The 27179-nt window shown below is 45.1% G+C and overlaps 1 protein-coding gene across 3 annotated transcripts in view; it reads right to left on the reverse strand.

Annotated features, from left to right (window-relative positions):
• The window catches only part of Galnt18 (polypeptide N-acetylgalactosaminyltransferase 18), a 308412-nt gene that overhangs the window by 69432 nt on the left and 211801 nt on the right, over nt 1–27179 (reverse strand). Inside the window, exons 4-6 of one of the 3 annotated variants that reach the window (NM_001360903.1) lie at nt 15259–15442; nt 13352–13549; nt 7589–7703 (exon numbers count right to left, since the gene is read on the reverse strand). In NM_001360903.1, coding sequence (NP_001347832.1) covers nt 7589–7703; nt 13352–13549; nt 15259–15442 — 497 coding nt within the window. Of the gene's footprint in view, nt 1–7543; nt 7704–13351; nt 13550–15258; nt 15443–27179 lie in introns of all 3 variants that reach the window. The other 2 variants (NM_173739.4, XR_003946460.1) reach the window with 2 other exon arrangements.

Consider the following 27179-nt stretch of genomic DNA (forward strand, 5'->3'; position numbering starts at 1 on the left):
CACAAATTAATTTTGCTCTTTCAAGATGGGTCAAAGTGTAACCACAAAATTCCACTTCTGGGTTCACAAACCACAGATAATTTCCTAGAGTGTGGTCCTTGTCATGCAATACAAATGTCAGTGTCTATCTATTCAGCTTCCTGGACCATTTCCAGGGCTGTCTTTCTCTCTCCTACAGCTATTGAGGTCTTCAATCCTAATGTTTTTTTCTCCAGGTCTTGGTAAACTTCCACCATGGGAACAGCTTTGGGATATTGTAAACCATGCAAGCAAAGCGGCTTCTTCAGTATCTTCTACTATTTTTATTCTAATGTTCTCCGAGCTACTGATATGCTATTAATGCTCAGCTCTTATTTCTAATGGAGGAATGGGATATCAGACAGTTTCTCTTCAGCTGAACTTGAGTTGCGTTCACACAACATGGGCACCATACATATTTATAATGACTTTGGCTCAAGGTCTTTTCTAATTTCTGACACAATTTCTTCTTTGAAATATGGATTTTTAGAAGCATGTCTCACAATTCCAAAAACTGATGGTTTTGTCTGTAACTTTTGGTCATGGGTTTCTAGCAATTCCATTTCGGTATGAGAGCGTGTTCTGTGGGAGAAGAAGCCATGATGTTTATTGTGTGTTTATGCCCCAGAATGTGCTCAACACCCGTGATCATTCAATTGGTTCTGGGAGAGAAATATCATTCATCAACTTTTATATGCTCTACAGAGGCAACTCACTAACTGTGTGCATCTGCCAATGACTTTGGGGAGACAATGACTTTGGGGAGACGTGATAAAGCTTTCTGCTATGCTGTCAGGGTTGCTGATGTCTCATTGTTCTTTGCTGTTTTTTTTTTTTTCCTAGAAAAACCTTATTTGATGTGTCTGGTTATTTTGTCTCTGTATATGTCGGTATATCTCATGCATGTGTGATGGCCACAGAGGCCACTGGATCTCCTGGGACTGGAGTTACAGACAATTGTAAGTCACCATGTGGGTGCTGGGAATCAAACCTGGGTCCTCTAGTAGAACAGCCAGTCCTCTTAGCTGCTGAGCCATCTCTCTAGACTCTGTAGAGTTTTTTCCTTTATACAAATTTACACTGTTTCACTAGTAATGTTCAAACTGACAACTATAGATTCTAGATTAATTTCACATTTATCATTTCTAGACCTTTTTATTATAATACTTCTTTTTAAAGTTAATACAATGGCTTTCCTTAGGTTAGCATCTGCCCGCTATGATTTTTTTCTATCCTTTTAGATTTTTATCATGTCTGTGTATCATTTCAGGTTATGCTTCTTGTAAATAGCCCATTGCTAAGTAAACTTTTAAGCTAGTCTAAAACTATTCATCTTTTGACTTAGTTCATGTAAATTGACTGGTATAAGTAGGCCTGTGTTGCCTCTCTGCACAAGCTGTTGTATACATCTATTTCTGCCTTGCTTATAGAATATTCATATTTTATTTTCCATCAACTGATTTTGAATTCATGTTTCTTCATTCTGTGCTTTTCATGTAATCCCTAGAAAATATAATTTGCTTACTTAAGTTACCTAATTTTAAACTCAACCAGTAACCTTTCTATGAATAACAAAATAGACATTTACAACAATCCCCATCACCCTTCCTCGTTTATATGCTCTCTTTAGCATGCCCGGGGTTTCTACAGCTCTGTAAGCAGTACTCTGGTGTTTTGTTCCATGCCATATTTTATTAGACTAATCTATTTACCATCATTGAGGTAATTATTCTTTAATCTCACATTTCCTTTGGGGATCATTTTTTCCCCAAGCATAAATACTTTTTAACTTATTTAATAAAGATCTTACATGAGAAAATTAGTGTTTGTGTGTGCATGAGTGTATGCATGTACATGCGTGTATTGTATCCTTTTTTGAGTGGGGTTATTTTGGGTACACAAATATACTCAGACAAGCATTTACTCATCATATCAAAAAGAGTATACCATAGTGTCTTGGCTTTCACGATTGCAGTGAGAAGTCGGCTGTTCTAATCATTTAAATCATTGGTTTCTCTTTCTCTTACTGGGGTAAGTTCTTATCCTTGTCTTTTAGTTTCACTTTTAGTTTATGTTTCATACATACATACATACATACATACATAATGCATATCTTCATTCTTATCTGATTTTGAACAAGTTGAATTGGTATGTTAGTTGGGAAAAATTCAAGACATTATTTGCTAAAAACAATTGCTTTTGCCTATTCCTCTCCTTTTACTATCTCCACTTGGAACTGTAAGATAGATAGTATACTCTCTCTAGTCTACCCAATCTTCCCCCATATCCTTTTATTTTTCTTTCTGGGCTGACTTTGAATGATTTCTTTAGATACACTGTCTAGTTTGTTGGTTTTATTATCTTAATAATGTTCATATATTTGTTTGACCCAACCACTTAGCTTCATTTTATATTTTCCACATTTGAAAATTTGTCCCAGTAAAACTAAATGTTATAGTTTGGATGTAAAATGTCCCCGAAGGCTCATATATTGATGTATTGGTGGGACTGCTGATAAGGGCATTAAACCCCAGTAGATGAATTCATGGCTGAATTCATAGCTAAAGTGGGCTAGGAGGAGGAGTTAGGGACTTGGAGGATGTGGGTCACGGAAACTATGCCTTTGAAAGTATATCTTGTCCATTGCCCCTTAGTCCTTCTCCCCTTCTCTAGGTCCTGGACACTGGGAGTTAAGAAGCTTTGATGGCTGCTATCAACTGTCAGCTTAACAGACTCTAGAATCACCAAAGAGACGCGCCCCTGGGCAAGTCTATGAAGGAGTATCTAGAGTAGGTTAACTGGGGTGAGAAGACCCACTCTTCAGGCAGACAGCATCATTCCATGGTCTGGGGTCCTGGACAGCATAAAAATGAAAGCAAGCTGAGCACCAGCAGCCATCTTTCTCTGCTTCTTGACTGTGCATGCAATGTTCCCAGGTGCGGCAAGCTCCTGCTGCTATGACTTTCCTCATGATCTAATTCACCCCATGCATCCATTTGCTGAAATAAATCCCTCCTCCTTTATGTTGCTCCTTGTCACAGCAACAAAAATATTCAGTGGCATGATGTTGTGCCACATGCCAGGACCAGGACCAATGGAGTCAAGTAACTGAAACCATGAGCCAACATGGAATCTCTCCTCCTTTATGTTGTTTTTCTCAGAAATTCTGTTGCCATGACAAAAAACTAAACGCATGATTTGAAAAGTCTTCTCATTCATACTTTAATGTCTTCTGACTAAAATATGAATTCTTAGGGGCCAGAGGAATGGCTCAGTGCACTTTGTTACACAAGCATGATGACCCAAGTTCAGATCTCAGCACCCGCACAAAAAGCTGGGTTGGCCACACACGCATCTGTAACCTAAGAGCTGTTGGTGGGAAGCACAGAGACAGGAGGATCACTGGGATTTGTCGGTACCAGTCTAGCTGCAGAGGTACTCTGTCTGTCTCAAGAGAATAAGAAGGATAGCAACAGAGAATCGCATCTGACATCCTCCATTCATGGGCACGGGTGCAGACACACCACATAAATATGTGTCATTTTCTCTCTCTCTCTCTCTCTCTCCCTACACACACACACACACACACACACACACACACACACATATACACACAAACACACAAATACACACACATATACACACAAACACACATACACATACACACAATAAATAGATCATTATACAGCATATTTTCTATCCTGTATCTGATTCAATGCTCTGAAGACTCTTTAGATATAATTTGTCTATTGATTTTGCAGTATCTCATCTTTATGCATGCCTTTTCTCTTATTTCTATGATGTTTTAAAAGCTGTCACTTCATGTTTCATGGACCTCTAGCTGTGTGATTTTTTTTGTAGCCTGATTTAAATGGCTTGTTTTCCAGAGGTGAGTTATTCTTTATATTGAGAAAATAAGCCTTTGAGACCCCAGCTCCATTGGGGGCAAAGCAAGCCCATTGCACAAGGCTGAGAGGAAGGAAGTTTAAATGTCACCAGCTTTCCCAGATAATGCTCTGATCTGAAGTTTTGGTCTCTCAGTTTTCTTGGCTTTCTAACAGACCACTATGGGAGATTGCTAAACTGACAATAATGAGCACACAGTTCTGGGTGCCGGAAGCCCCAGTGGAGCAATGCTGCTCAAGGGACACTCTCCTCCAGAGCCTCTAGAGAAGGCTCCTTCCCGTCTTACCTCTCCCAGCCTCAAGTATTCCTTGGCTCATGGTATCACAACTCCAACCTCTAGTTCTACATGGCTGTACTCTTTCACGTTCATCTTTGTCCAGATTTCCCTCTTATAAAGACACCAGTCACATTAGATTAGTTAGTACACACGCTGGCCAGTGTGCCTTCCTTATACCCCAATTATACCTGAGAAGACTATTTCAACATAAGCTCACATTCCCAGGTAAAGAATTAGGATTTCTGGACGTTTTGAGGGGGGAGAGCGACTCAATTAAGCCTATATCAGTTTCTAACTTTTTTTTAATGTCCTTGCCAGGTCTGGAATACATTCTTAAGACTAAGAAGTCTCTGAGCTATGAAGTATACAAATTTTCAGCCTTCTGTTTGTGTCAGCTCTTATTTCTTACTTCCTACTCCAGCAAGTCTCACTTTTTCCTCATTGTCATGCAGATTCTAAAGCCAGGGGTGGGAGCTTACTAGAATTGAGTGTAAAATGAGATTATCAGGGCTTTAAAGGGACACTCAACAGGCAAAGCTGAGTCTAAAGGAGAAAGAAAGCACAAACATTGTGATGTTTCTTGGGGGAGGAGTCTCAAAGGACTTGGGTCCTGGGCTTGATCACTGTGATATATCTATTGAGCCATAAAGTCCCGGACTTGAGTCTTTTCTCTGTGTTTTACCAATTGCAGGACCTTGGAACCTTATACAAGTTCATAATTTCAGTTTCTTCAATTGATAAAGGGGAGATACCATAAAAGGTCTATTTTAGAGTGATCTATGGTTGGATAGCATTAAAAAAAATGCCTCAGGGTTGGGAAGAGGGCTCATCTGTCAAAGTGCTTACCAAGCAAGTGTGAAGACCAGAGTTCAGACACCAAGGCCAAGGTGAATGCTGCTGTGGTGGGCTGCCTGTAACGCTACCCTCAGAAGGTTGAGACTAGACTCCAGAGTAAGCCAGCTGGCAAGCCTAGCTAAATGTGAGTGCCAGGTTTGATTGAGAGACCCTGACTCAGTGCACACAGTGGAAGAGAAATTGAGGATGATTCCAGACATCAACCTAGCAGGGCTGCCACATGTAGAAACACAGATGTGTATGCACACCAACACACATACAAACATAAACACATGCACATCCCACACACATATGCACAGGGAACATGAGAGAAAATGACTAGCAAGATCCCAGATACACATCAGATAGTCAATATGTGCAAAGTATTCTATTTGCCTACTCCAAAGCAGATGAGGGCTTTGCACGAGTTGCTGCTACATAAAGGAGATGTAAGTGATAAAGTGATGGCTTTCGGTTTGACGCACAATCCTGAGGGGTAATTAGACATATTATTTTCTCAGGCAGGAGACTGAGGCACTGAGACATTCGCTTGAAAAACTTAAAAGAAAAATAGGTAGCGGTAACCACACAGGAAGACAGAAAATGGTCAGCAACTCTGCACCCCCTCAAGGAAGAACCAAAATACAAACGAACTGTCCCTCCCTGTGCACTTAGTTCCACCAGCTTAGAGAGGCTGTGCCCTGTTTTAAAAGCTGCCTTTTCCTTTGCCATCAATGATGCTTCATCTCTGTCCAGTGGGAGGCAAGAGATCGAAAACAAAGGCTGGCAATATTTTATACTGTATTTGAAACCCTGAACACGAAACTACCCGGAGATATTTTAACACATATCTGAGAGCCTCACCCAGGCCCACACTCCAAAATAGCTTTATAATTTAAGGAAGGAGAGCCAGACATCACCACCACCGTGTGATTGACTCACACATATGTTGGAAGCAGAGTTCACAAATCTAATTCCTTTCCCCATTTCTGGACATTTTTACCCAGAGAACACAAGTGACCGGAGGCGGTGCTGCCCGCTCGGCCGATTCCTGACAGCTGCTTCTGGTGAAACAGATTGTGTTTGGGGGCAAGCATTTATCCAGGAGCAGTGCTGAAATGAGATGGCGAGGAAGCCGGCGGGTGGTGAATAAATGACCAGCGGAGGGAGAGCTGGAGAAATGAGGGTGATTATGCAGGCGCTGTCCTCTATGAATACATTAGCTTCCCATCAGCCTGTGCATTCCCACTGCCTCTAAAGCAATTGCTTGGAGTGCCAGTGAATACAGGTGTCTGAGGTGTTTTCCAAACTCAGCCTCAGACAGGCTGTTCCTTCAGACAGTTTGAAAAGCCTACTACTAAGACTGGGGATGAGCTACGCCCTGGAGCAGTGTTAGGTCCTCGGGGTGTCATGGGATGCTCACTGTCTGGGTCTCCCTTGCAAGTTAAGGAGAGGGTTGTCCTGGGTTTGCTGCTTATTCTGAGGAGTGGGAAACAGAGGAGAGTAATGATGAGAGGACGGTAGGTTCTTGAGTGGGAACTGAAGACCTGGACTGGACCCGAAGACACTAGATGCATGTACCATGGCAAAGGTGCAGTTGGGAGAACCGGGTTTTGGAGGAGGTCTACATAAGGTATGAATGGCTGGTTGTGAGACAGAAAATCTGTCAAGAAAAAGACACCAGGTGGCACAAGGTCCCTCTAAAAGGCTGACAACCCTGTGGAATGTGGGTGATGGGTTATTAGAAACAGTTGGAACCATATGGGGACTCACCAAGGCTGAAGCCATAGGTTTGACAGGGTGCTTCCTGGACACAGACAATCCTTCATTAGAGCCACCACTGTGTTTCTATCAAATACCAGGTACCTAACTCACCTTCCTGGCTGAGAAGAGGGATCATTCTAAGCTTCTCTGCCACAGGCCAAGAGATAAAAGCCAGGAAATGTTCTTCAGGGGTAAGAAAGAAAATGCCACTTCTTACAGAGATGCAGTATTGGTTGATAAACCATAGAGAACCCTCAGTATCAGGAGCCAGGATAGCCTGTGAGTCTGGCTAGCACGAGGTAGTGGTCAGAAAGCAGCATGAAGTGAATTTGGCTGTGTTCCACTATTTATACTCCAGGGGTTTATTTATTTCTTCCTAGACCCCTTTAACCATCTTTGGAAATGTTCTATGGACCACAGTGGAGTAGACTGCCATAGGGAAGTGACTCTGGTGATCTTTCTCATCCAGCTTCCCTCTGGTGTCTTCTGTTGCTTACCCTCAGAGATTTGTTCAGTCTAAACAGAAGTGCTAAACTGGGAGTCTGATGCTCTAGGCAAGCAAACTCTGAGGGCTTCTATTTCCTGAAAATTCAAGAGGCAATGCTCTGAGTCTCCCTGGCTTCACCTGTGCACATACACCAGGGCTTGGAACTAGATATTCAGTGAGTGAGTCTCAACTCTTAGCTCCCTTTGTATTGTGAACTAAGGGCTCATCAACACTACACCCTAGACTTACTCACTTACCATCATGGGAGCTGAGCTCAGCCCTGTGTGAGAAATCTCACTCACCCTGATCCCAAGCTCCACATTCTCCCCTCCATAGACCTCCATGCCTTCGTCCAGCAGGCCAATCTCCTCGAAGTACTGCCGGTCCACAATGAAACAGCCAATGAGGGCAGGGCTCCTGCAGGGTGGGAGAGATGGCCAGCTGTGAGCAGAGGCTGGTCTGAGAGTCATCTGAGGAGAAAGAGCTTCCAATCCCAAGGTTCCCACCTCTGCTGCCAGACCCCGTGGGGCTTTGATTTCTTGGTATCCTCCTAGGTTCATCTTCATTTAGCCACCCCAAGGAAGTTGTTTGAGACAGTGGGAAGACAGCTCTTGTTCTATGACCAGCCATTGCTCCCCACTATGCTTGCTGGTGCATTAGTAAGGGGAGGCAGTGCCATTCAGTCTGTTGGTGTAGATTGCTTCTTTGGACTTTGAGCCACATGGGCAGACTGCTACAGTTTGGACTTTCCCATTATCCCTCTACATGTCAACCTCTGTTCACTTAGATTAGTGACAACCAGGTTTGTTGAAGGCTTTGAATAGCATAGAAAAAGAATGCATAGATTTCATCTATAGGTAAAGGCTTGTCTGTGGCAAACTTCAAGCAGAAGAGTGAATGGGTATGTTTTGTTTTGTTTTGTTTTGTTTTGTTTTGTTTTGTTTTGTTTTTGAGTACTTGGGCAAGCTGGGATCTAACTCAGTGAGTGGAATGCTGTCAAGCATACCTGAGACACTGCCTGGGTTTTGTCCCCACCGTTGTATAAACTAGGCATGGCAGTGTATTTCTTCCATCCCAGCACTCAGAGGCGGGAGTATCATAAGTTCAGAATCATTATTAGCTACATAGAGAATTCCATGTCAGCCTGGATAACATGGGGGGACACTATGAGGAGGTGGGAGGCATGAGAAACCCATCTGTCTCCAGGAAAGGTGGTAAGGACACAGAGGAATTTGGAAAGAGATGTAGTGAATGGGGCAAAGACCATGGCTGATTGGATGTTACAGGTACCAATGATTCTGGTTCAGAGGCTCAGAGAGGCTGGGGAATTTCTCAAGACACACAGTCAGAGCATAGCCATTCCCATATGCTCTCCTCTTATGTCTGGGCTTGGTGTTCTCCATTAAAGGAGGGTGTCAGTCTACTCTAAGAACGCGCATGTGATACCCCTACAATCTGTGGAAGTAAAATCATTTAGAATACAGTCTAGTGTCTATGTGCCTGAGCATCCTCCTGCATCAGCACTCCCAAGAAAACAGCCCCTTCTGCACCTGGGTGTGTTTCTAGTTCCAATTAGATGGGTTCATTTGCATGTAATTGACAGTTTTCTCACCCCTAAGGGTTGCTCAGTTTCTCTCTTTCTCTCCTTCACCAAATCCGCCAGCCTAGCCTGATAGCATGGAAGGTTAAGGACAACAGATGACAAATAATGCAGATACAGAGCCCACTGTTCCTGCATACTCCCCTAATGGTAGCAGTTCTCTGTGAAGCCCTTCACTGAGGAGCTAGGAAGCCCTGCTCATATCTACTAATGCTCACACCCCCTAATACTGTAGTACCGTTCCAATCTGAGATCCTGGCTGACCTCAGTCCTGGGCATCTGTCACTGGAATTGTTTTCCAGTGCCAAACTCTGTCCTTCTGCAGGCAGCTTCACTCCCTGGTGATGTAGCTAAGTGGTAGAGTACTTGACTAGCAAGCAGAAAGCCCTGGGTTCAATCCCAGCAACATAAGGAAAAGGAGTTTTTTTGAAAGCATTTTCCCCAACATGCCTCACACCCTGCATTGTTGAATTGTGCTGGCCCTCCATCAACAAGGCCTCTGACCCAGAAATGTTGATACTTGATACCTACAGCATCAGTTTTGTGGCAAAATCCTGTGGACTGAGGTAAAGAGCTCAAAGGCTCTGGATCTGACCAACTCTTGAAGACCACTGTGCACTGAAGGAACTCAGAGATGCACCTCTCTAAATAAAGATGGTTTGAAAACATTGGCAAGCAGGGCTGGGTCTTCACCTTTTCTTCCAAACTTCTGAATACTGGATGTGTTGGGGCTCTTGGAACCACAGTCATAGAACATATGAGAAGGGGCCTTCCTTTCACTTCCAGACCCAGCCAGGGAGGGCACAAAATCCAGAGCAGTTGCTCAAGTGATTACAGACACCTCAGGGTGTCTGTGACTTAATAACTAGATGCTGTATTAGGTAGAATTAGGATAAACAGCCCCCCTCAATCCCCAAAAGGATTAGACACAGCTTATGAAAAACCTAAAATCTGCCAAAAAATATAAATAACATCTAGGAAGATCTAAAGGTTACAATAGATTGGAGGTAGTTAGAAAGCAAGTGTAGGCTGAGGCTTTCTCTCATAGTTCTTAAAAAGGATTTATTTTTATTTGTGTGTGTGTGAAAGAGGCAGGGGGGAGGGAAAGGGAAAGGGAGATGGAGAGGGAGAGAGACACAAAGAGAGAGAGAGACACACAGAGAGAAAATTTGCCAAATGAGTACAAGATGCCTGTGGAGACCAGAAGAGGGCATCAGATCCCCTAGAGCTGGAGTTACAGGTGACAGTAGCTGCCCAACATGGGTGTTAGAAAACATGGGTCCTCTGCAAGAGAAACAAGTACTCTTAATCATAGCGCCATCTCTCTAGCCCTCCATCCCAGTTCTTAAAGTGAGCCCAGATGTTGGGTTCTGAGCTTCCTGTTGAACTAAATGAAAAGGAACATACAGATTCTTAGAAATGAAATTCACAGTTCTCAGGTAGAAATGAACCGATTGATTTCTTGGGGTTTTTTTTTTTTTCCCTTGGATTAGTAGTAGATTTGAGAGAAACGTGTCATGTGGATTTTCTTGAGTGGGTCAGCCAGAGACCTTGGGGACCCATTGAATAACAATCTTAAAAATGGCATTTCACATCTCAACAGAGGCAAGTGCTGAGCTCTATGTACAGTAACGTGTGGGCAAAGCAGTAAAGCGGAGCTCCAGGATGAAGCTCTGCGGTGCTTACAGTGCACTTGTATAAAATCTGTCTCTACAGAGCTTGTCATCCTCTAGGGAGAACCCCAGAAATGATCCAAAAGCTTCCAGAATCTTATTTCTCTAATCTACATTCCTGATACTAATTGTGGGGTGGTAGAGAATGTATGGTCAGTGTGGTCTCCTCTAGCAAAGACCTAGAGTACAGCTCTGCTAATTAAGACAGCCTACTAGGTTCTGTGGTGAGCAGAATAGAGACAGCTAAGATCTGTACTATCTCCTGCAAGAACCCCCACAGCAGAGGGGCAAATTTCCCTCTGATGGCCTTGGGCAAACTAAAGCAGGAGTGAGCCACACAAGTTGTGAACTCAAATCAACAGTAACCGAGCTAGGGGTGATAACAAGTCAGAGTCTTGATGATCCTAGTAGAACCTGGCTCCACTGATTCAGCCTTCAGTAGGACCATTCTCCTGTCACAGTCTTGCTCTCATCATGTTAAACAGGGGTTGCACAATGAGTCAACACTAGGTTATCCTATGGATCTGATGGATCACATATATCTAAGGCCCCAACACACAGCAGGCTCCCGACCAATTAATAGCATACAATTGTGTAGACAGCTGTGGTGGCTTAGCTATGTTTTGAGTGTGTCCCGTTTAAAGGTTCCTGTGTTGGAAGCTTGGCATTGAGAGGCAGGAGATCTCTAAGAGGTGGACCAGTGAAGGTGAATAGGTTCCAGGGCAGCCACACTCATATGAGATTAATGTAGGAATGAACTATGGAAATAAGCCCTGAAGGTATAGCCTTCATCTGTGGTTGCTTGTGCAAGACCTACACCCAAGATCAAGCCAGGAAACAGTTCACCATGAGTGGAGGAGGAGCTTATGAAGGCCCACCCACCTGAGGAGCTATTGGCAATTGATGGTTGTTGGCCAGGGGGGAGTCAGTTTTAATGAGGAATGGAGCTCTTAATAGGGTTCTCCTCATTCAGCAGGTAGCCCTACACTCAAGTACACATTGCTAGTGCTGATTGGATTCAGTGTGTAAGAAAAGAAAGACATGAAGTTTGAAGGAAGATTGTGTGTGTGTGGTGTCTGGGAGGAGCTTGAGATGAGAGGTGGATCTGATGAAAAGACATACACGAGTATAAATTTCTCAAAGAATAAATGAAATGCATGACAATGAATAAATGTAGTTCTGAGGGGATCGGATTAATTCTTGATGCAGACATGTCAACCTTTCACATTGTGATATGATGCTATCAACTACAACCATATTGGGTGTCAGTTTTATCTGCCCTGGGATGCATGCATCCCAGGGTCACAGGTTAGAAACACCTGAAAGCAAACCCATTTTACATACTTGGTCCCACATGTGGCTCTTCCTTTCTGCTCTTGCCTGAGTACTACAGCCCTGAGTACTACAGCCCTGAGTACTAGAACAAAGTAGATGACATCATCTACCTGGTTCTAATACACTAAAAGGCCTTCACCAGAGGCTGGCCCAGTAGGGCCATTCAGGCTCAGACCTTCAGCCTCTAATACAGTGAGTTAAATAAACATCATTCTTTATAAATTATCCATACCCTGGTATTTTGTTATAGCAACACAAGACAGACTGAGAAAGTCACAAAAGAAACCACGGGAGAGTTTTCTTCCATTCTATTTCCTATATGAAATTTTTCCTCCAGTAATAACATTTGTGATATTGATTCTTTGAATGAAATTCTTCATAACCTTTTTCTCTCCTGCAGCACAAAGTAAGACTGGGTTCTTATTCTCCCTGTGCTGTGGCCCCCTAAGTCACCTTCTGGTGCCATTTATCTGTTTAATGGTGGGAACTAGATGTCTGCCCAGTCATCAATACACAGAAATAAGGCTGGCAGGGCTGAGTACTGTAGGAGTCCTAAGGTATCAGAAGGAAGTCACTCAGGGGTCTAGGAAGACAGCATCAAAGGCAGAAAGAGTTGGGTGATTTTGAAATGCAGCTGGAGGGCATTTGTGCCTGTGTTCTATAGGATAAAACCCAAACACCATCTAGGTACATCTGTCCCATGGTCAGGCTTGGCCTCATAGCAAGGGCTGGCCAGCTCACATCTCCCCATGTGGTCTCTCTCAGCCTCCCCTGTGACTGTAACTGTCACACGTGTCACTCTCAACCTGGCCATCTTCTCCTCGCCCTTGAAATCAGCTCAAATGTTTCCTCTTCCCGGAAAAATTATTCATCTTCTACTGTGTCTCATCTGTGCTGAATTCCAGGCGTGGAGAGCTTGGAAATCAAATCTTACTCACTCTGCATCTCTAGCATTGAGCACAGTGCTTTGTACCTAGCAGCTGTACACGTGAGATGAAGTAACTGTGCGGTAATAGATGCCCCAGCTGTCAAGAGTGCTTCCTGCTCTTCATAACAACCTGAGCTCAGTTCCCACTGCTCATGTCAGCTGGCTCATAACAAACAACCTACAACTCCAGTTCTAGAGGCTCTGATGCCCTCCTCCTCGCGGACCTATATACATGGCACACATACACACACCCATGCATGCACGCACACATACACACCCCTAAATAAAATCTAAAAATGAATCTTTTGTTGTTGCTGTTGTTTAAATAAGTGCTTTTGGGACTTTGTCTGGAGTTGCTCCTGTGGTTCTTTGAAAAGGGACCAGGAGAGCTTGTGAGCAGAGTCTAAAGATCACACTGTAACTCTTGTCTACCTCCCCCTCCCTGTGCTGCCACACTGGGCTCAGGCAGGGAGGGAAGTCCTTGCTTTGTAGGCCTTGGCAGAGAGACCAAAGGGGAAGGTTGCCATACCTGATTGGGGCTGTGGAGTTCTCTAGCTTCCACCAGGCCTTGGGTGGGTTTAGGTAGCGGCACCACAGCTCCCAGTCAAAGCCTTGGGCGGCTAGCGGGTACTCTTCTATCTCAAAGTTGTCATATTTGATGTTATCAAAAGATGGTGAAATGATCCGTTTCCGGTTTTCCTTGATGCGGGTGAGGACTGGTTCCGCCCTGAGCAGGAAGGAGAAAGAGACCAATTACCACTACTGAGGTGGGCATATTCATCTCCCAGCAGCCAGAGGAAGGAGTCTCTACTCCCCAAAGATAAAGAAGAGAAGCAGTGTTCTGCATCCCCAGGAGTTGACATCCCCTAGGCTAAGGACTTCAAGATTGGCAAGAGGCCCAGTGGCTCCTTCAACACATCCAGCGCTGAACTGAGAGATTCTCACCCAGCCCCTGTGAGTTCCCTTTCTTTACCCACATGACAAAAATCAATATTAAAAAGAAAAAGAAGAAAGAACAAAAAGAAAGAAGGAACAGATTTGAATCTTTAGAGGAACTTTCAACCTGGGTTTTGACTTTGCTTGGACTGCCCTGGAGGAAGAGGCAGGAGGTGTGGGTAAAGGTATAGTCTCCTTTGCTTCAGGAGGGGTGGGGGATCCAGCCTTTCTCCAGGGACTGGAAGGCCCCTCTGGGTAGTGGGAGAATAATGTGTTTGCCAGCAGGAATGATAAGCTTCTCATTAATAATATATTCTGTTCATAATTGTTTATTCAAATCAGCTTGAAATAGTAAGTGTCCCTCTCCTCAGCTGGCCATAAATCCAGTGGAAATGCTTTTTAAATGGTCACAAATAGCACACAGGGACTTCAAAGATAAAATAATGACTGTGCTGCAGCCTTAGTTTGAGGCTATGATGCTGGCATCCCACCCGGGCTGCCTGTAGGCCTGGCCACTCCTTGCTGCCAACATGCTCTTGCTGCCCTGCTCCCTCAGGCAGAGGCTGCCCGCATGGAGCTAGGAAAGAGGTAGAGACGCTTAGGCTACTGAGCACACAAGGAAAGAGAGCAGAAAGCCACATATCTCAGCTATTAAGTTAACCTAAGCATCTGTGCTCCCACGGCACAGAGCCATGCACAGTGAGCGACTCCAGAGCATCCTCGCTTGCCCTGCAGGGACACCAGCATCAGGTGCTCTCTGAGGGTTCAGAATTAGCCACTGAAGTCTCTTGTTAGTTCTCTTACTTACCCCATCTCGCACCTAAATAAGCTGACTTGAGAAAGGAAGACTCGCTAAGACTTAAATTTGCTAGGATGGAGGTTCTGAGGGTATCTGAGGATCCAGGAAGTCACCTTTACCCACCTCTGCCCATTTGCTCTTGCCCTGTCTGTGAGGTTAGGTGAGGCACCTGTCTTATATTCACTCCAACTTTACTGCCTGTGAATGACAGATCCCTGTACTTGTCTGCACAGAAACTCTGCTTTATTTTTTTAAGACTTATTTATTTATGTTTTATATGTACAAATGTTTGGCCTGCATGCATGCATATGCACCACCTGTGTGGTGTCTGCCAAAAATCATGCAATGGATCCACTGGAACTGGAGTTATAGATGGGTGTGAACTGCCTTGTGGGTGCCTGGTCCCTTGCAAGAGCAGCCAACATTAACCACTGAGCCATCTTGCTGCTTTTCCCTTTGTATATATTTGTCTTCAGGATCTGGTGTCACCACACCCTTCACATGCTGACCCCTGACCCTTTGCCCTACATGAGACCCAGTACTATCTCAAGGTTTGGCTCACTCATACACCCACACCTCAGTTGTCCCCACGACCCTCTTCTTTCCTTCCACCCTATGACTAAGTTTCCCAGAATGCACTAAGCTTCCGAGTCAAGCCCACTAGATCACACTGGTACCTCTTCTCGCCCTAAAGCACTCACCAGCCCACATTGAACTCCACGTGGGCATCGAACAGTGCCACCACAGGGGCTGTGGCTGCCCTCCAGCCGCTGACTCTGGAGCGGATGAGGCCTTCCTGCTTGCTGTGCCGCACAACTTTGATGAAGCCTGGCTTCTGGCCGTTCACCTTGTCCACATATTCAGTCAGCTTTTCTTTGAGCTCCTCTGTTGGTGAGAAAATGCCTCTTAGCCGAGTGAGAACACAGAGCAGAAGCAACCAAAACATCCACGGTGCTAAGGTGAAATATCACCCCTTCCCAGGAGGCGAGAGCACTCTACCCCATCTCCAGGTTTTCTCTGGTCGCCAGTGGTAACAAGCATAGTTCAGCTTTGAGGGAAAACAGGAAGCAGCATCAATTAAGCCCCAGCAGCATGCACTTACCAAGCACTCACATACACTGTCTAATTCATCAGCACAGCAAGGCAACAGGGGTGGGGGGTGAGAGAACTCTTCCGTTTCCTTGGCATTAAACAGCACGTGAGTGTTAGAGTCAGGTTTATGCTTGGTCTATGGGCTTGACCACCCTGGGCCATTAAAATTTGGAATAGAACACAAATGTTCCCTCGAGTGCTTGGACACTTAGTCCTCAGCTGGTGACACTGTTCTGGGACTATTTGGGGGATGGTAGCATCAAGCCGCCTTCGCCTGCCTCTGTCCAATTGGTGCTGTCCCCTGTTCATGAAGGAGGGCATCGGGCTCTGATCTGTTCCAACTCCACAGCCTCCAGAGTGGAGCCCAGTGCTTGCTCTGCAGGATCCATCACTTATACACCCCTCGGCTGTCTCCAGAATGCTCTCTTCCAGCCCATGACCGAGATACCAACATGCACTGTATTTCTGACCCGAAACTCCTGGATCATGTGTTTTGGAGATCAATGGAAGGCACTGTGCTGTACCCACTGACACTGGGCCTGGCTTGGTATGTCTCTACCTCCACAATGGGGTTTTTCATCCTGGGAGGACACAGTGGACATGATGACTATGACTCCACAGCATGGGAAGCAAGAGCCTGGGACTCCTCACAGGCCGTTGAGCAGGATTAATTTTGAGGCAACTAACCATTACAGGAGCAAATCTATCAGGGATGAGGGTACTCCTGTATTCCATATTGAAGCAAGGAACCTGTGTGTCCTCAACATTCATACCTTAGCTGGCACACACAGGTAACCATGTTCTAAGACACTGATGAAGGCATGCTGTGGGGATTGCTACCAAAGGCTCCCCCTAGGAATCCTACCTCCCCACATTAACTTCACACCCTCCCTGTATACCTCAGGGTACCTGAAGAACCAGTTCTTTTCTGGCTGCCGGGAAGCTAAAGCTAGCCTCTCCAAGGATGAGTGGCTCAGACAAAGAGACAAGGCCACTGGAGACCCTCCAGCCCTAAGGAAGTGATGCTAAGGCCATCACTTAGCCAGATGAATTCATGACCCATCCAGAGCAGACACAAGCCAGCTGACAAGCTACCCAGAGATCCACATCCTGACCACGGGATTCTATGCCAACCAGCATTTGATGTTTGAAGCCAGCGACTTCTGGGATTGTCTTTAGACAAAGCTGTGTGAACTGTTCTGATGTAGAGTAGGGCTGGAATAAGACTGAGGCACAGAAATGGTATCAGACACAGAAGGGTCAGCTGAGAAGTCACAGGGTGACAGATTTGGTTTTGCTCAGAGATATGGTTCCTTTATAGCCTCTGTCACTAGGCAGCCAGATGAAGGCTGCCGATGGGCAAATCTGCCCAGGCAACTGGACTCCAGATTTGCTCAGAAGCAAACACATGCTAGTAACTGCTAATGCAGAAAAGGAGGAAGGAGTGGGGAGGAGTAATCAGTAGGAGTGAGAGGAGAGGAAGGGAGGGCAGGAGAGGAGAGGAAGCGGGGGTTGAAATGCTTAAAATGGTCCGCGTGATTCTGGCCAGTCTTTGTAAAACACTTTCACCTAATTCCACGCTCATGTTTCCTTCACCCTCTGTCAGTTGTTAAATAAGTGTGAGATGCCTCCTAGGTACTTACATGTTTTCAGGGAAACTGTTTTCCAACATGTTGCCTGTGAGTTATACGTCATGCATTATAGATAGCATACATTATATATCTTGTTAAATATTTTATATATATTTAAAGTATTTCTCAGAACTTGCTGCAAAATAGAAAAATGGTTTCTTTCCTCTTTTAACTAAGCACAAGCACATGACTGGCCACACCTGCGTTTGGCTGCAGCTGTGGGAAGCTTGGGAAGAAGTTCATGGCTCGCCATCATACTTTGACTAATGTCTCACTTCTCTTCCTAACCCAAGACTTTGATTTCGCATTCTAACCCAAAAGATGTATTATTTTTAATGTTTCCCCTATGCAAGCTACAGGAAAAAGTTTGAGTTGTTTACTTGTTTGGGGTATCTGCACTGGGGATTCAGCCAAGACCTTATACATGCTAAACAAGCAACCTATTAATCAACTACAGCCGCAGATATGTGTGTGTAATATATCTATAGATTATAAAAATTATATATATAACATATACATATGTATAATTTATATATGTATATATAAATTTTGAGAAAGGGTCTTGCTAAATTACCCATGGTGACCTTCAATTGGTGATCCCCCTGCCTCTGCCTCCCAAATAGTTGGGATTACATGCCTGCACCGTAGGCCTCATTGGAAAAGTTTGCTTTTTAAAAAGCAGTATAAGTTATGTGTAATAAAATATCATAGTAGGGCAGGATGGTGTGAAACTGCAGAGTGGAAAAGCTATACTTTGCACTTAAAGCTGCCTGATGGGAAGCCAGAAGGCAGAGGGTTTGCTCTTCGTGGCGTTTCCCAGACAGAGAGCAAATGCAGGAGCTGTCCAAAGCCAGTGCTGACAGAGAAACAATTTGTGTCCTGCATGGGGCCAAGCCTCCTCCTGTTTGTGTGGTGCTTCCTGCCCTCTCTTGCTGTCCACAAAGTCTGGCTCTGCTGACACCCAAGAAACTTCTGTTTGTAAGCTGTGCAGATGACACCCTGAGAGGGCACAGGCTGTGCTCCACAGCCCAATGCAAAGTGTTCCCCAAATGCCCTCTCACACCCCTTCAGACTGAGTCAGTGACAAAAGGTGTGGGGAATCCAGCATCCTGGCTGCACAGAGCTCTTTCCCTCTATCATCCCCATTGTGGTACTTCAGCATGATGGCTCACAGGTAGACAAGAGATGAGGCACCCACAACTGTCAATCTGGTTTAAATGCTTAGCTGGACACCACAGGTTCTAACGTGTAGGCAACCAAAACATTGGGAAGTTGGTGTTCATGGGTCTCTCTGCTCTTCAGAAAACAGAGGCACCGGCATTTTGCAGAGGAATTTGGCTAGCCTTGCCAAGGACAGGCAGACCAGTACCTCTTCTCTGTGTTTCAGTGTTCAGGTGATCAATGCACTGGGTGCTATAGGTTGGGTGAGAAGCAGGAGTAGAGGGAGAGGTTACTCATCCATTCGCTCATTCTCTCACTCAACAACTTTCCCACACTTCCCAGTTGCTGTGGCTGTGGCCCACTTGATGCATATTGAAATCCTAATCTTCAGTGTGATGGCATCAGAAGGTGAGGCATGGAAAGGTAATTAGACCATAGGGTAAAGTCACTGTCCAAGGCCTTCCTAGAGTCTGGCTCTAACAAATAAACATACTGGGTCATTAAGCAGAGACCCCTTCCCTCACATTTCCATAGGCTAGACTGTCCAAGATCAATTCACAAGCATCTGAGAAGAGTAGGAGGGGAAACTTGCTGCTATTCCTGCATGGCAAGAAGCCAAGCTGGTGGAATGCTTCTGAAGCCTCCTTGGTAAGGGCTTTAGTCTCACTCACAAGGGAAGGGCCTGTGTGCTTGTCATTTTTAAAAATGTGTTTGACCTGCACATATACTTGTGCACTAATGCATGCAGTGCCCATGGCAGCCAGAAGAGGGCACCAAATCCCCTAGAATTCGAGTTACAGACACTTGTTAGCTGCCATGTGGACGCTGGGAACCAAGCCTGGATCCTCTGTGAGAGTAACAAGTGCTTGTAACCACTGAGCAACCTCTCCAGGCCCCTATCATTTCTTAAAGGCACAGCTTCCCATACCATTGGAGCACCTCACTCTGAGGGGACGCTGTAAAACCATAGCATGGAGTTTTCATGAGGATTCCAGAGAACTTCCTCACTTTTTCTCTGGCACAGGAGGCATCGCTAAGAAGTTGGCTTAGTCACCTAGTGAGTGACATCTGGGGATGTGGCTCAGTTGATAAAGTGTTTGCTTTGCAAGCATGAGGAACTGAGTTCAATACCCAGAACCATGTAAAAAGCCAATCACAGTTTTATGTACTTGTAATCCCAGCACATGGGGGGATGGAGACAGGTGGATCTTTCTAGTTTACTAGCCAACCAGCCTAACTCACTTGGAAAGTTCCAGGCCATTGAGAGACCCTGTCTAAATAAACAGTATAGAGACCATATTTGAAATAACTGGGGTTGTTCTCCAGCTTCCACACATCCACACTTACACACACACACACACACACACACACACACACACATCCCAAAACACTAAAGTGTCAAATGTTGGATACATTTGTAAGGTTCCAGCACATCCTTAACAATGTCACAGAGGCTGGAGACCAAGAACAACATATGGGCTTTGGAAAACAATAAAGATCCAAACCACAATGCTAACCTTTGGGTCATGTCCCTTATACAACTTTGGAGTGTCCTCTATAGTTCCCCAGCTGTCCTCTGCAAAGACCACTGTCATGTTTGCCCTGGTCACTCCTGCTGACCTCAAGGCTGGCCCTGCAAACCCAGCCTGGATCATAGTGCTACCTGACCTTCTGCCTCACCTCTACTGGTCAGTGTGAACAACAACAGCCAGGCACTAATGGTGTTGATTTAAAGTAGAAAAAAACCGCAGCAGGTTTTGGTTTATTCCTTCAGGAGGGAGAAGCAGCTGTTCTTCCTCATATCAGATTAACTGGCCATTCTCTAAATCCATTTAGGGCCATTGAAACACAAATCCTATGTCAATACACTTTAAACAAAGATTCTATATAAGAATGGCATGACTGTCGAAACTAGCTGATCGTCACAGCACTGGGGAGCCAAAGAAAGCTGGAAAGAGATGATGCTCCTCACATCCTCCACGAAGAATCTGGACTCAGGGGGGCATAGTGATGGGTAAGGTAACCTGGGCAGGGCATCACAGATTCTGGAACAGACCAGTTTGATGCTTGCTTAGCTCTTTCTGTGAGATTATACCAGACAAGGTTTCAAGTCAACTCACTGGCAGGTTACCAATGCCTTCCTTGGGCAATTCTTCTGTACCCCGACAGTTTGGTCCAGCTACATTAAGAGCTGCACTTCTTCAAAGTCAGCTGGAGCTGAAGGAGATTTCAAATGGTCTTAAATCGTCCACTCACTTGAAGTCTAAGCTGGCTGTGTTCAGCAAAGATTGGGAAAGTGTTCATGAAGGAACCCCACAGAAGGCTATAAACATAACCACAGGGACCAGGCACACTAACACAATCTTCTTAGGGCAAGCACCAATTTAGTCTGACCAAGTGATAGAAGGAATCCCCAGAGTTATTACTAAGAATCCCGTGGTTTTTATTGTTCTGCTCCCTGATGCCATGGTGTAGCACCAGGAACACCCAAATCCACCAGAAATATGTACTCCAAAATTAGTAGGGTCTCCAAAGTCAGGCTTCAGCCACACTCATCCTCTTGCTTCTCCTACCTGGTGGCTTGTTGGTCCCCTGTGCACTGTGTTCTGCTGCAAAGTGGTTGAAGTTGATTTTTGAAGGTGACCGTGATAGAAAACTTTCCTCTAGTAGTCAGAGATATACTGAGCTCTAATCAAACCCCATTCTCACTCCCCCTCCTCCTTTGCCCTCCTCCTCCTCTTCTTCCCTTTCTATTTCTCATGTCTATCATTGCCCGTGGTGTAAATTCTCCCCTACTCCACCCCAGGACATGTTGTTTCAAGGCCCCTGGCCTGATGCCACCAATGTCAAGCACTGTGCTTGTAGAAGAGGATGCACTGTGTAGGCTCTATGGGCTCACAATGATGAGTCGGCTCCAGCACTATAACCCAGAAGCTATAACCAGAGCAGGGAGGGCTCAGTTCCCTGCTCACTGTGTGATGGGCACTGTACTCATTGCTTTAGGTCCATTCTTATAGTCTTCTGGCCATCATCCCGTCATGATGCATAGAGCTCATCTGAAATGCCATGCATTCCCACCCTAGGTAGAGTGGCGTTATGGGCAAAGTTCCTGTATTTACCTTCCTGTGTCCAGTACTGTCCTAAATCTGCTTCACACAGGACTCATTCAACACTCCCAATAGCCATAGTATAGTTGGGTATGGTGTGGATTATAAATACCCCTCTGCCCCCCAGGGATCCTGTATTGAAGACTTGACTTTCCATGCAGCACAGTTTAGAAGTGATTTGATAACTTGGGCTCTGACCTCATGAATGGAATACTTCATTTATGAATTCACAACTTAATGGGTTAGGGGAGGTGGTGTCGGCCTCAGGTGATGAGGCCTAGTTAGAGAAAATGTCTTTGAGAGTGTGACTTTGAAAGGAAAACTGGGTCCTGGCTCCTCCTCATCATAGTCATTGTCTTCTTTTCCCTCCTCCTCCTCTTCCTGCTCCTCCTCCTCCTCCTCCTCCTCCTCCCATAGCTCTCCTCCCTCCCACTCCTCTCCTTCTCCTTACTCTCTGACTGCATGAGGCAAGCCCCTCTGCTCCACCACATGCTCCTTCGCAGCCTCTCCACATTAATGATTGAAAATTAATCTTTGTCCTTTTGATTTATTGTTTCCTCAGATGAAGTAATGTTCAGAGCCCAGAGAGGTGCAAGGATAAGCTCAGTGGCACAGCATCAGCCAAGTGATGCAAACCTGGCACATGTGGCTCAGAGGTCAGCGCCACCATCAAATGAAGACAAATAAGGGGTCCGAGACTTTACATAGCATGGTCCAGATGCACAGGAGGGAGGGACTAGTAAGGCTTGTTCCACAAAACCAGTGAGGATCCACCTCTGACCCCAAACTCCAGAGTTACCAGCAGGGATCCATGCTTATGCTCTCCCTGGCTGAAAGTCAGATCTTCTCTTCTGCAAATTACCTCTACTTAGGCCACGTGCCCAGCTGCCTCCATCTGGCTGATTTGTGAGTCCCAGGGACCTGCAGGTATCACACAGATTTACACTCTACAGCAGGCACAGCTCATCAGATGGGGAAGTGTAACACCCCTTTCTCAGCTCACAGGGCACCTTCAGACAATCTATTCTCGAGGAGATTGCTCCGTGTGAAGAGGTGGGTGACAGGGCAGAACCCAGAAGGTCCACCTGCTGCCCTCCTATTTTTCTTTCTTCCTGAAAAGATGTCAAGTCGATTTCCTTCTCAGCTCTGCCATTTCCTAGCTGTGTGGCCTGTGCAGACAAGTCTCCCAGGGTCTTGAGTTCCTCATCTGTGCAATTAGAAGGACACGGTTTGCACCTGGCTTAGCACAGAGCACCAGGAGACCGTGGTGCATGCTTTATGCTTGAGCAGTGCTGATCTCTGATCCTTATTCAGAACTCTTGCTTTGTCATCTTTTTAAAGGAGGCTACCCAGGCTGGGAGTCATTGCCACCCTGTATCGTCTGGGAAATCCAACATGCAAAATGTATCCCAGGGCCACCCTCTCCTCCTACCTCTGCCCAAGAGAGAACGCCACTGTTGCTCCTCAAGGTCATCTATTCACTATATTCTACCCTCAAATACATTCTCTTCACAGCTCTGCTAGTAAAGGGAGTCTTCCATTTTGCCCTGAGCCCAGAAGGCTATCCAGACAACGGAATACCTCGACCTTAATTAGCAGGGTTTCCCTACAACATTCTCTGTGCTTGGGCTCACTAGGTTTATTTTTTAGTGTCTCATCCAACCCTGTTGGTATCCTGCCATGTGAAATGTAAAAAGTTACATTTTAAATAGAGGCAGACTGATTCTCCACACACTATGACTCTTTTCTTCTTGAACAGCCACTGAATGACAAAGTATAGAGCCCCAGTATCAGAAGGCAGAGCAGAGGGCAGACTTACTATCTTCCTTCCTAAAAGCCTCTGTTGACCTATGTTAGCACCTCTCATACTTTGCTCCCATGAAGGAGCTAAAATAACAACATAAACTGGGCCTGGAGATATAGCTCAGTTGGTAGTGTGCTTGCCAAACATGTGTGAAGCCCTGGGTTCAGTATCCAGAACTGTATAAACCAGACACTGTAGTGTGCATCTACAGCCTCTGCCAAGGACCAGCCTCACCTTGGTCAAGGGTCCTGAGGAAGAGGTGTTTGGGAGCAGTGAAGAAAGCAACTTGAAGTCAACTCATGGGGTACAAGCTGACAGCCTTTTCTTCTGTTCAAGACAGCTTTCTCTAGAGATCACCAGACAGCTCAGCTCTCACAGTCCAAAGCTCAGTCTTTTGTTTACCCATCAATTCAATCACCCCCCCCCAGGTCCCATTTTGATTATCCCACCAATGAGCATGTTTTTTACCTTTGCCTCTTAACACCTATGAAAAGACAGCAAACACATTTTTTAAAATATTAAAAATAATTCAGAGATTTGCCTGCCTTTAAGCACAGACAATAAGCTAGCTGGGTGGAATCTGACTCTGAGATAACTGCTCCCACCATTCATGGTCATAAATTTCCTCTGTACAAGGCTGACCATGAACTCAGGAATCTGCCTGCCTTTGTACCTTTCTGACAAGCTGGCTCACAGTGCAGCTGCCTCTGTTCTTTTAGGTCCATGAAGCACCTCATATAATTCATACTGCTTTTTTATATTTTGCAAAGTTGAGAAATTATACATTTTTGAAATCATGTTTTCAGAGTTCTTTCTCACAGCCTTAAGGACTGTCCTGCAGGTCATATCATTTACCATTTTGTTAAGGACATTAGACATACCCTTTCTTCCTGGATTCCTACTGTCTTTGATTAACATGAGATCATTGATCTTGGCAGAGAGGATATTCCCTGATAACTTTGGCAGGGAAAATATTTCCTGGAGGAGGAGGAATATGAAGTAATTCACACACACACACACACACACACCTCACACCCAGGAATCAGCAACATGTGTAGGCCTACAACCTATTGGCTCTGTTCCAGAGGTGGGAAGCCATGTCATGCCATCCCTTCTAGGCCATGCAGGACTTGACAAATATCATCACTGGAGAAGTGGAGGCAGGAGGATCAGAAGTTCATGGTCATTTTAGGCTATATAGCCAAATCCCTTCAGCCTGTCTCCATTATAGCTATGGGGTTAGGGGTATTATACATATTTACCAGACATAATCTAGGCCACTTCATACAACTCAGTTCATTAAACATTCACATTGACCTACAAGGCTGGTATGAGTTATAAACCCTACTTTACAGATAAGAAAACCAAGTGCCCTTGTCTAATGTCACAAAGACAATGAGGAATTCTTGTCTAAAATCCCATTGGTCTGAATCCAAGTTCAATGCTAGTGTCTCTTCTTCTAAGGTGGAGAATTTCCAAAGGGGTGTGGTAGATATGATACACTGTAGTTCCAGAGACCATGCTCTTGTTGGCAGGATATCCATGCATTCAGCAGGCATTTCTGAGCTTCCCTCCCATCCTCTCCTAGAACAAGGAAGCCCAGCCTCAGATGTGACATGGTGACAATGAGTAGTCCTGGAGTCAGAGAGAAAGAAGGGTCAGCACTGCTCAATACAAGCCTTTTCTACCATAGTATGAATTCTGATGAGGCTGGAGGAAGTTGGGGTTGAAAAAGGCTTAAATCTAGGCTTGGATAGTGTGTGTGTGTGTGTGTGTGTGTGTGTGTGTGTGTGTGTGTGTGTGTCTGTGTGTCTGTGTGTCTGTGTGTGTGTGTTTGTGTGTGTGTGTGTGTAGGAGACCATTGTGTGAGGCAGTAGGCATGTAGCTGGTTCCTATAATCCACTAACTGCTAGGATTTGTCTATTAGAAAAGAACTTATTTTTGCTTTGTTTGTTGTTTACTGTTGTCCATTGTGAGTCAAGGCTAAAGAGATATATTCACAGACATCCCAAAGAACTGCTAACATTGGCCTCTTCCTAGACTCTATCCATAGATATGTGGGTTTACTTAGCCACATTCAGGTCCTGCAGTCTCCTTTGTAAGCTGCCAAAAAGCCAGAGCCCAGGTTCTCAGTATGCTACTATCAGAGTGGCAGAAATGGACTGCTAGTCCAGGCATATCCACTGCAAGGCTAGATTTGGGGGGAGGTGGGAGGAATGGGCAGCTAAGGAGCTGCCCTCAGATGTTCACAACCCTTGTAGGTAGCACACTACCAGCACAGTATTGGTCAGGCCTTAAAAACCATTGATTTTTTTTTTTCTGACCTCTCCATTTCGAGACCATCTATCATCACGTTCTTCTCCATAAACTTGCCTCGGAGACCCAAGAAATATTACTTTCCTCATAGACATGCCCTCAAATGCTGAAAATATTGCTGCTTCTCTGCTCCATATCCTGTCTGCACGCTCTTCATTCTGGAGTTCTCCAGGAGGGTGTTTACCAAGAACTTGGCATGTGGTGAGCTCAGGGCTGAGCCCTAGGTGTAGGAGGCAATTCAGGGTTCTCCCAACACGGCCATGCTTCAGTGGAAGCAAATCATTAAACAAATATCCGAATGGGGTAGATGTGCTTGTCTTTGGCTCCAGGGACAATGCTCCTGTTGGCTGGGCATTCATGCATTCAACAAGCCATACTGAGCCAGGCTACTGTCCTCAATGGGGTTCCCTAAGGCAGAGGCAGCTCTGGATTGGGTAGCTTTGAAGAAGGTTTGGCGCTTTACGCAATGCCGTTTGAGTTTTTACTGACTAGTTGAATGATGGGCTTTTGCTAAGAACTCCAAGAGGCACAGAAAACATACCAGGGAGAGAAGCACAGAGTGGAGGCAGGAGACAGATGCGAACATACACCACATGTCTCTAGTGTGGCATGCTCGAGTGTCAGGGTACAGATAAAATGGGGGTAATGTAGGTTGGGTAACCAGAACAAAGATTTTTTTTTTGAATGATGAAGGCTGCTGAGCATTTAGAAAGCACTGGACCACACTTTCAAATACTCATTTTCTTTCTTTCTTTTTTTTTTCAGAACAAAGATTTTTATAAAGGTCCTTGAAAGATAGTACCCAAACACTAAGAAGTCATAATGGAATTCTATTTAGTATCCTCTTAGAAAAGGCATCTGAGAGATGAGCTGAAATGGTAGCTGTTCATTAAATATATCTGGGAAAACACCAAATTAGATACCTGCTCCATGCCAAACACTTATGGGAGGGAGATGTTTGGGTTGCATCTCCTTTAATACAAGATATGCATTCTTCAGGGAGCTCCAAGCCATCAGGGCTGCAGTGCAGCTCTAACAAGACTGTGGTTAGAGAAAGTATCTGGGACAGGAACAGGCTAGGTCTGGTACTGTAGTGAGGTTCTTGAAGCCCTTCCTTGACATATCTTGGCTCTGTTTGTCACTTTCTCATACTTCTAGAAAATGAAGTTGAGTCAGCCAGATCTGGTGCTCACCATGGAAACAGCTCATGGGTCCTATGGGTGCAAGGTTGGACTAGCCCCAGAGTAGGACCACATATCCAGATATTTAGTTTGAAGGGCACAAGACATGGAAGAACCCACTATGTCTTCTAGGATGGATCTTCAGCTTTATAGTTTAGACCTCTTTATCATTTTCCCCAAATCATTGTGCACTCCCTTAGCAAAAGTGTGGAGGATACAGCACTGGGAAGCCCCCTTACCAAGGTGGTCAACATGGGCCTGGAAAGGTGTAACAGTAAGAACCCTATGTATGGGTGCAGTTCCCTCGACTCAGGACTGGTTTACAATGGT

This window comes from Mus musculus, chromosome 7 (genome assembly GCF_000001635.26).
Source record: "Mus musculus strain C57BL/6J chromosome 7, GRCm38.p6 C57BL/6J".
Taxonomy (NCBI): domain Eukaryota; kingdom Metazoa; phylum Chordata; class Mammalia; order Rodentia; family Muridae; genus Mus; species Mus musculus.